This window comes from Orycteropus afer, unplaced genomic scaffold, assembly GCF_000298275.1.
Source record: "Orycteropus afer afer isolate SDZICR_OR568_19922 unplaced genomic scaffold, OryAfe1.0 scaffold00124, whole genome shotgun sequence".
NCBI classification, from domain to species: domain Eukaryota; kingdom Metazoa; phylum Chordata; class Mammalia; order Tubulidentata; family Orycteropodidae; genus Orycteropus; species Orycteropus afer.
In genome coordinates this window covers 4,714,887-4,724,965 of record NW_006921711.1, presented here as the reverse complement: position 1 = coordinate 4,724,965, position 10,079 = coordinate 4,714,887, and the positions used below count along the sequence as shown (strand labels likewise).

At 44.6% G+C, this 10,079-nt stretch overlaps 1 protein-coding gene across 1 annotated transcript in view; it reads right to left on the bottom strand.

The window, feature by feature from the left end:
* The window catches only part of PRKCE (protein kinase C epsilon), a 794,842-nt gene extending 785,537 nt beyond the window's left edge, over window positions 1–9,305 (bottom strand). The window contains exon 1 of the mRNA XM_007944393.2: window positions 8,958–9,305. Within this exon, the coding sequence (XP_007942584.1) occupies window positions 8,958–9,305 (348 nt within the window). The remainder of the gene's footprint in view (window positions 1–8,957) is intronic.
* Window positions 9,306–10,079: the final 774 nt, after the last annotated feature.

The following is a 10,079-nucleotide window of genomic DNA, read 5'->3' as shown; positions in this document are numbered from 1 at the left end:
GCCCAACCTTCCTTCCGAGGAGTGGCTGGTGGGTTTGAACCGCCAGCCGTCTGGTTAGCAGGCAAGTGTCTTAGCCACTATGCTACCAGAGCAAGTGCAAAAAGACTGAGACAGAAGGCTGGTGAGTATATATAAAAGATACCAAGCATGCCAATATGGCTAGAGAAGCATGAACAAGGTGAAAAATAATAGGTGACGGATGTGTTTGAAGAGGTCACAACAGCAGACTTGACCATGTTGGGCTTTGTACATATATGGTAGAGACTTAACTTTTTGGGGGGACTGTGAGCAGAGTGATATGATCTGAGTTATGATATACCTCTAGCTGCTGTGATCAGAACAGATTGAAGTTGAGGCAAGATGGAATCAGTCAGGAGGCTGTTTAAATAATCTAGGTATGAGATGACACTGACTTGGACCAGGTTGGTGTCAGCAGAGGTACTAAAAAATGATTCTATGTGGAATATATTTTGAGGGCAGAGACTACAGATATTGCTGATGGATTCAATATGGGGAGTGTGAGAAGGAGAGGTGTCAACAACAGGTTGACAACAAGACTTCTGGCCTGAACAATTGGAAAGATAAAGTTGGCATTTTTTGAGATGGCAAAGACTACCAGAGACAAAGACTGAGAAAATTAGGTGTACAATTTTGGACACACTGAGTTTGAGATGTCTTGCAAGTGGCAGTGACAAGACGGCAACAGTACATATGAGTTCTGGAGTTCAAGGGCAAGTATGGTCTGGAATTAGGAATTTAGAGTCAATAGCATTGAGAATGCACTTGAAGTCATGAAACTGGATGGAATTGGTTCCATGAAATCAAAATACCAGCTTGCAAATATCCATTTTCAATTACTCATAAGCTTCAATAAATAATTAACCTTTGGCTACAGTGGCCACAATTCCTAGACTTTCCAAAATAATCTCCTTTCCAGTAACTGTATAATTTTCAGAAAAGCCATTTGTTAAAAGTGTAACTAAATTTATTTTTAGATGATATAAGACTTTTCATATAAATACATTCACAAATCAGGGAGAAAAATATCTTTCACTGAACCATATGTTCTGATTTAAGATTCTAAAACTATGAACACACACAAAATTCTTCAAATATTAATAAAATTGCTAATATGTATTGTGGCCAGGCCCTGTTCTAAGAGACTTACATAGATCACCTTATTTTATTCTCACAACAACCCTAAAGTGGTAAGAACTATTACATTCTCATTTCAAAAAAAAAAAAAAAAAAACAGTTGCTGTCAAGTCAATTCCAAATCATAGCGACATTATAGGACAGAGCAGAATTGGGTTTCCAAGGCTGTAATCTTTATAGGAGCAGCCTAACACATCTTTCTCCTGCATTCTCATTTTACAGATAGACTTTTACAAACAGACTATTTTAAAAACAGACTATTTTACAAACAGACTTATAGAGCTTAAGTCACATGCCCAAAATCACAGGCATCCTGTAATTAAGAGTTCACTGATTCCAGGGCCAGGGACCCACTAGGCACTATGGAACTGCAGGTCTCAAATATTTGCTAATTCTGCTGCTGGTCAAAAACATAAAGAAGAGCAAATAGGAAGGCAAGGCCTGACTGCTCATAAGGGCCCCAGATATTATCTCAGGCCCTCTGGGCCAGGAGCTAACTCTGACGGTAGTTATTAAATAACCAGTTAAGTACCAAGGGAAACAATATTTAATTAGATAGTAAGTATTATGTTGTTAGGTGTTATGTTGTTGTTAGGTGCCATTGAGTCGGTTCTGAGTCATAGCAACCCTATGAACAACAGAATGATGCATGGCCCAGGCCTGTACCGTCCTCACAATCGTTGCTACGTTTGAGCCCATCATCACAGCCACTGTATCAATCCATCTCTTTGAGGGTCTTCCCCTTTTTTGCTGACTCTCTACTTTACCAAGCATGATCTCCTTCTCCAGGAAATGGTCCCTTTTGACAACATGACCAAAGTAGGTGAGACGAAGTCTGGCCTTGCACACTTCTAGGATCGTTCAGGCTGCACTTCTGCAATGACAGATTTATTCCCTCTTCTGGCAGTCATGATATTTTCTGTATTCTTCACCAACACGACAATTCAAAGGCATCAATTCTAACTATCACAGAAGTAGAGAAAAGGAAGACATGTGAACCTCGACTGCCGGGAGACAGATTCAGGGTGTAGGTGCACCGAAAGGAGGCACTGGCTGCATTTGCCATGCCCTGTTCTGATTTAAACCCACACCTCTGTTTCAGAGCCTCTCACCTCCCTCTAATTAAATGATAATGCAAGTTTTCAGAACACTTCTGTTTTGGTTAACTAGTGCCACTCTGACAAGAGTGTACCACAAACTTGAAGAAACAGGAGTTTATTCTTACAATTTGGAGGCTTTAAGTCTGAGTTCAAAGTGCCAGGCTCTAGAGGCTGAGTGAAAGCCCCTCAACCTTGGGCATCAGCTCTGCCTCCTGCTCCCAGCCCACTGGAGCTAGAGGCTTTTCTTCACTTTGAAAGCTGCTGCTGGCTGCTGAGGCTAACAAACCCAAGGTCAACAAGTAACAAGGCACAGTCTCAATATTACCAAACCACATGGTAGACCATTAATTCAAGTCCATTAACAGTTCCAAGATCATCACAGGATGGCTGAACAACGACTCTGCTACATGCAGGGTCAAGCATGCCATAAGCTAAAAACCATTTCCAAAGCTGTTTCTTATATATGGGAAGCAGACCACAAAACCAAAGCAGCTACTCAGCTGCTCCGATAGATTCCACTGTGGAGTTTATTACCAATTTTACCATGGGGAATAACTACATTCAGCTGCCCAGCCACTCAACCAGGCCCAATCAAGTTAACACACAAACTTAACCACCACGACTTCTAAGAAGATTTACCTACAAACTCTGGAAGAAAGAGAAATGCCTTCAAGCAGTGTATACCAACCTGTGGTCAGCCCACCATCCGTACTGGACTCAGCAAGGATAATGTTTAACCTCTACAAATGTTTCCAGGTTCTACCTAGGTGTCAGAATCCAAACCACCAGCCCCTACCCAACTCTAACCCTGTATATACATTATACATGACCAATAATTGGTCACCCCATATGATTCTGATAGGCCCATAGCCTAACCTTAGTGGGGAGCAAACTATCTGCAAATGGACTACTCTGGAAATTTGAAACACAAACACATCTAGCATCCCATTCCTTGCCAAAGAAGACCTCTAGACTAAAAAATACTTTGGAGGGTATGAAAAACTGGTCCTGCCTAACTTTCAATCAACTCGGGCAAAGAGCCCTTTCTTGGGTCAGCCTCAGGCTAGGTTTGGGGGATATGAGAATGATAATTGTAGTACTTAAACATTCCTTCAAATGTTAAACCAGCTAAAGATGGGTTCTTTCCAACTCTTGCTGGATTCCATGTGTGTCAGAATAGAACTGTGCCCCATAGGGTTTTCAATGGCTGGTTTTTCAGAAGTAGATAACCAAGACTTCCTTCCAAATCACCTCTGGGTGGACTAGAACCTCCAATCTTCCAGTCAGCAGCCAACCACATTAACACTACAAAGGGATTGCCTGAGCACACACTAAGTACCAGGCATTGTTCTATGCATTTTACAAGTATTAACTCACTTCCAGTGGCTGTCAAGTCCAGACACCAAGTATGCAGAGGAGATCAAAGATCTCCAGCCTTTTCTTCTGAGGCACCTCTGGGTAGGTCTCAACCATCACCTTTTTGATAAGGCAAGGCTTCACTATTTCAGGCCCTTAACCATGTGTGCGGGAGCTCTGGTAGCATAGTGGCTAAGGCACTTGACTGCTAACCAGAAGGCTGGCGGTTCAAACCCACCAGCCACTCCTCGGAAGGAAGGTTGGGCAATCCTACTTCCGTAGTGATACTGCCTCGGAAACCCAAGGAGGGGTCACTATGAGTCAGGGCTGACTCGACGGCACATAACAACAACAACAACAACAACCATGTGTGCTACCCAGGGAGTTCAGCCCTCCTGTTCCCTAACAAAACCATTGTTATTATAGGAAGGTATTCTACTATTATCCACTTTTTATTTTCTTATTATTTTTCATGTTTGCAGTGTTCCCTCCCCTCCCCTCCTACCCCTGGTAACCAACAAAGAAAGTTTCCTTCCATATATAAACCTTTCCTTGCCTTTTTACCATAATGAACTAATACAATATTTATCCTTCTGTGATTGACATTTCACTCAGCATAATGTTCTCCAAGTTCATTCACGTAATGCTCATCCACTTTTTAAAGATGACGGAACAGAAAGTAGCATATTCAGGGTCACAAAACTCCTAGTGGCTGAGGCAGGATTCAAACTCCAAGCAGCCTGTCTCCAAAGCTATGCCCTTAACAGCTCTGCTGAAACTCACTGCCATCAAGTTGATTCTGATTCATAGTGACCTATAGGAAAGAGTAGAACTATCCTATAGGGTTTCTAAGACCATATATCTTTACAGAAAAAGACTGCCACATCTTACTTCCATGGAGCTGTTCAAACCACAGACCTTTCGGTTAGCAGCCAAGGGCTTAACCACTATGCCAACAGAGCTTGTTGGCCCTGCTAAACCAGCTTTCAAAAGATGACATTCTGCCATTACCACTGTATTATGAGCACTTCTTCTACAGGATGAGCTAAAGATCTCTTCGGAAGCAGGGGAGGGGGAGCAAAAAGTGGCTGAGTTCAGTAAACAGTCTACTGAGGAAGCGATAGAGCAAAGCTGAGTTCTAACTGGTATGCCAGCCCTCACCCTGCTCTCTTCTCCCCATCTAACCTAAATGCAAATGCAACTCCATCCAATATTTATTCAGCTTGTGGTTCAATGAATCCCAATACTTCTACTTCACACAATTATGCTTATAAATCTTGCTTTGAGAATTATAAACCAATACCAAACTAAACGCACTTCCACTGAGTTGATTCCAACTCATAGTGACCCCCACTGGGTTTCCAATGCTGTAAATCTTAATGGAAGTAGGCTACCTCATCTTTCTTCAGTGGTGCAGGTGGTGGGTTTGAACCACTGACATTTGAGTCAGCAGCCAAATGCCTTAACCACTATACTACCAGAGCTCCTTAAGAATCATGAAGAGCCACAATAATTACTATAAAAGTTCAGGATACTCTGTGTACTAAAGCTTGATACATTAATTATCTGGAGCCTTCCCTGCCCAAGTTTCTATTCCAGCCCAGTGTTTCTCAAAGCATGGTCTGCTCAGAATCATGAGGGCAGCTTGTTAAAAAGATGAATTTCTAGCACTGACCCCAAACCACAAAAACTCTGGAGGCAAGACCTGAGGATGTATATTTTTAACACCCTCCCCTAGTGATTCTTCTGCACATCAAAGTCTGAGTAGTGTTATTATCTAGTTCTTAGAAAACCCAGCTAAGCGATGTTGTTTAATGGAATTCTGCTTCAAGCACAAATGAAATCTTCTCTTCTCTCTGTAATGAGCTTTCTCTAAAGCAACTCCCTTTGTCATCACAACTGAAACGTCTCTCATTATCTGAAGAATAACTATCTCAGAACAGCTTTTAAACATTCTATAATCCAGCTCAGTTTTCTCAACTTTCTGCTACTCCAGTGTTTCCAAAGTGTGGCCCCCATACCACTAATGATTTTAAGTGGTACCTAGGATGAACTTCTTTTCTTTTTTAGAGTCTGCATGCTTATTTTAATGTGAATGAGGAAAAGTTATAACTACAGTATCTGAACCTATGATTTCATGAATACTGGGACTTAAGAGAAGGCTAAGTGGAAAAATAAAGGACTAAATTAAATATACATATATATTAATAATAGCACTCAGATAAAATGGTACTCAGACAAAAGTTCACACAGATACAGCAAGACCTAAATTTGGAAAAGCTTGTCCTGGTCCTTTCTAAGGGGTACCTTCAATCTCTGTTATGCTTCTCTTTCTCTAACCCCAGCCACAGGCTTTCTCTATCTTTATTCTGGCTGTGTCCATAACCAGAACATTATCTCTTCTTCTAGCTAACTATTTGAATGCATTTCAAACCCAATTCAGGTACTTCCTCCTCCCTGTTACCTAGCATCTCTCTTTCTGAATGCTTTTAATATACTGATGGTACCAATTATTTGGAATCTAATTTGCTACTTAAATGTTTATATGAATCTGCTTAGTGTCATTTCCTAGTGATATGGAAGCCCCTTGAGAGTAACACTTGGCCTCTTTTACCTCTGATTACCTACAGTGCTAAGCATCCCTGGTGGAATCTGAGCACAACAGGAACTCAGTGAAGATGTGTGGATTCAACATTGACTTGGATTAAATGTTCCGCAGTAATCGGAGAAGCAGCTTCTCATGCCCTCCCATCTCTGAGCTGGAGGCCAGAGTTCTTAACCACACCTGAGAAAGGATGTATCTTCATCACTGCCAGATAAGGAGGACAGATGCCTGAGCTCCAGAAATTCTATCCAAAGGTGTGATTCTGAGTGTACCCTGGCTGGTGAAAGGAGAATGATGACCTTAGCCAGTCCAGCTGCAACTCCATGGGCCAGTCACCTCTGCTGATGCACCCCTCTCTTCAGTCTTGAGGTGCCAGAATGGTCACAGCATCCTCTAGTGAAAAGACTGCTGGAAGAGTGGTCGGGATCAGCTCCACTACTTGATTCATCCTACAACTTTGGGCTTCTCTGTACCTCAAGCTTTTCAATCTGGCTGATACCTGGCATACTTAATTGACACTTACCATAAGGCAAAAACATATTCTGAAAACACAGTAAAAACATCATGGGAACAGCCATAAATCTGTAAGTGGAGCAGAGTGTGGAGCCAAAGAGACTGTGCTCTCCACTGGGCAACAGGTGGACAACAGCAGGGCAACAGGAGGTATGGGCTCTATTTCCAAACCCCTTTTGCTTGTCGTGTAATGGGTACCCACTTAGCGCTTCTGGGACTCAATTTCCTTCTCTTTCAAATTTCCTTCTCAATTTTCTCTTCTCAATTTCTCTTTCTCTAACCCCAACCACAGGCTTTCTCTATCTTTATTCTAGCTATGTCCATACCCAGAACATTATCTCTTCTTCTCTTCTCAATTACCTTCTCTTTGCCTGTGGACTAGTGGTCTAGGGCCAATCCAACATGAATTTCAGAACCTTAGAGGATGGTAACCAAGCATATATAGTGCCCACTGCACACTTCAATAAAAGTGCTGAAAGGTGAGGATGGTACCCTGGTCCACCCATGCTTGGGTGAGCCACAGTTAAGCATCACCAGACACTGGGTCACTCTCACTGCAACTAAGATCAGCTGTGAGAATAAAAGCAGACCTAAAATAAAAGCACTCATCCTCTTTGCTCTCAGCCCGCTGCCCAACTTCCTGCATTTGAAACACAGTAGAAGGCCCCATGTCCTCACCACACAGTCACATGTTTTTCTTTCCCCACATATTCTATGAAAATAAATAAATAAAAGTGGTAAATCACAGGCTTTTAGTATTAAGATTTGGCACTAAAATTAGTTATCCCCTTATCTCCCCATCAGACATGCACAGCTTACGTGAGTAGAGGACTTAGGCCATGTGTATGAAGGAAATGGGGATGTGTGGTGGTTGGAGAGAGGGGAGGGGAGGGACACTTAAATGGAATGGAATGGCATTGTGTTCTTTGGGATTCCATAAAGGTTTGCCTGTTTTCCTAAGTGTAAGTCATGATTCTCTTAGGGATGTGCTGATGTAGCTTGTTGGAGCTTCCCTGTTAAGCATCATAAGCATGGTCTCAGATAGTCTACATACATCATATTCGTGAGCATAAAGATAACAGGCTTTTCATATTTTTCCCTAAAACTCTATCTCCTTTGGAGAAGAAAAAAGCAAAGTTGAAGTTACATGAAAAGTGATTCATATGCAACCTCTGACACCCAGGGACCATTGACAGGACAATGAAGGTGATTCCTCTTCATCTCTCCATAAGGATCCACTATCTTTGTAGATGACAAAGAAGCCTGAAAACATACACCCATAGCTACATCTGCTTTTCACAGAAACAAGTAACAAACCTGAAAATAACAGAAATCCATTTCCAAATTTAACACCAGCCCTCAAAGAAGAGCTTGCTTCTCCAGAGTGCCAAGGTTGAATGCACTGATTGACAGTACATTGATGAGGCCTTCGTCCAATTCCCTAATATTTTAACAGTGTGATCAGTGAACTCAATCTCAGTCTTAGAAATAGCATCTCATTGCACAGGATCTTGAAAATCAATACAGAACAACAATATAACTTTAAATAGGATTCAAGGTACTGGTTTCTAATTACCCATAAGCAAAAGCATCTTTAAAATACAGGCTTCACTCTGGATGGATGATAAATGAATTGGGCAAAACAAGCTCAACTGATGTTTCTGGGACCCTAGTGAGGACATCCTGGAGAACAATTTTTTTCCATGTATATCCGAATATGAACAAATCGTCACGCAATGGAATAGAAACAGGCAAGCTTCCTCCCTGAGAGAAAAGCAACTCTTTACTCCACTATGCAGGACAAAGCCAGGACGTGCAAGAAGCCGTCAGTCTAAGGCTCCACGTGCCTCTCCAAAGACTGAGGGACCCACCCACACACTGCCATCCCACTGCGCGCCTACGTACGGCGCGCCGGGTCCTTGACCAACCCATCCTTCACCACAGAAGACTCTCCCAGCTTGTGACTACCCCCTGCAGCATCCGCCAGCCAGAGGGGAAAAAGAGGGCAAAGAGCAGTATCCTCTTACCAAATCCCGTCTTTCTTGCTCCATTACCTACTCCCCAACTACGAGGTGGAGCGTGACTCACCAAGGAAACTGAGACTTGCATAAACACACATACCCCAGAAGGCATTAAATCCTCCGCGCCCCACGACCAAAGCCAAGGCCAGCGCTTCTTCTCCCAGGACCCCACAGCTGGGCTCCTGGTCGGGAGGCACCCCGACTCACCCAGTCCTCGAAGTGGCGGCTCCCATTCTGCAGCAGTTCCTCGAACTGGATGGTGCAGTTGGCCACGAAGTCGTCGTAGCCGATGGGGGCATCGTGGAAGACGGCCAGCTCGATTTTGCGCCCATTGCACACGTCGGTGACGAACTCGTCGTGCCAGGCCGGGCTGTTGGTCTTCTGCTTGGTGGCTGTTTGGCCGATGCGCGAATCGTCCACGTTGAGGGCGATGTAGGGATCCAGAAGGAAAGTCTGCGGCCGGGGTCCCACCGCATGGCGCAGCGACCAAGCTGTGGGCTTCAAGCTCACGGCCTCGCAGATTTTAATTTTAAGAAGACCATTGAACACTACCATGGTCAGGGCGGGGACTGGGGCCGGGGTCACTCTGTCTGCCCCGAGGGCAGGAATGAAGGATCGACGGCCCGGCGCTCCAAGATACTGGGACTTCTGAGTCCCCTCTTACTCTACCCCACACACTCCCTACACCTTGTAGTGTTGCACCCTGGCGTGGGTGATTCTCAGCGAGTGCATGTATTTCCTAGCCGGATTCCTAACGGAAAACAGGGAGGGGGGGAGAGCTGTGGGACGTCCGTGTTTGGGTCAAGTCTCTCCCCCCCTCCCTTACCACCAGCAACACCTCCAGAAGAGGAGACTAGCTGTCCGCTCCGCTGCAAGCCGCCGGGGTTGCCTCCGCCTCGCTGACTCTCTGGGTCCGGATTGCCGGGAGGCGGGCGCCGCGTCCGGCGCTTACCTACCTTTCCGAAACATAATCCCCGGGAAATTTCGACTCCCAGAAGGGGGGCACACGGTGGGATTGGGCGAGGATGAGTACTGGGGGGCGCAGAATTCAACCCGGATCCTCTTCGCACACCCAGCGCCTGCTTCTGACCGCGCAGGGCGGGGAATGAACCAAGGGATGTTCAGTCTATCCGGAGGGATGCATGTTGAGAGGAAATGGTCCTCCACGGAGACAAATTTTTAAAAATCCACAAGCCGCAAACCCAGTCCCGCCGCCGCCTCCACGGCGAAGCAGCGCTGCGCCGCAGTCGGCGAGCTGGAGACGCCAAGAGCCGGGAATCACATCCGCGCGGGTTGGGGAGTCCGAGTGGCCACAGTTCGGGCTCCGGG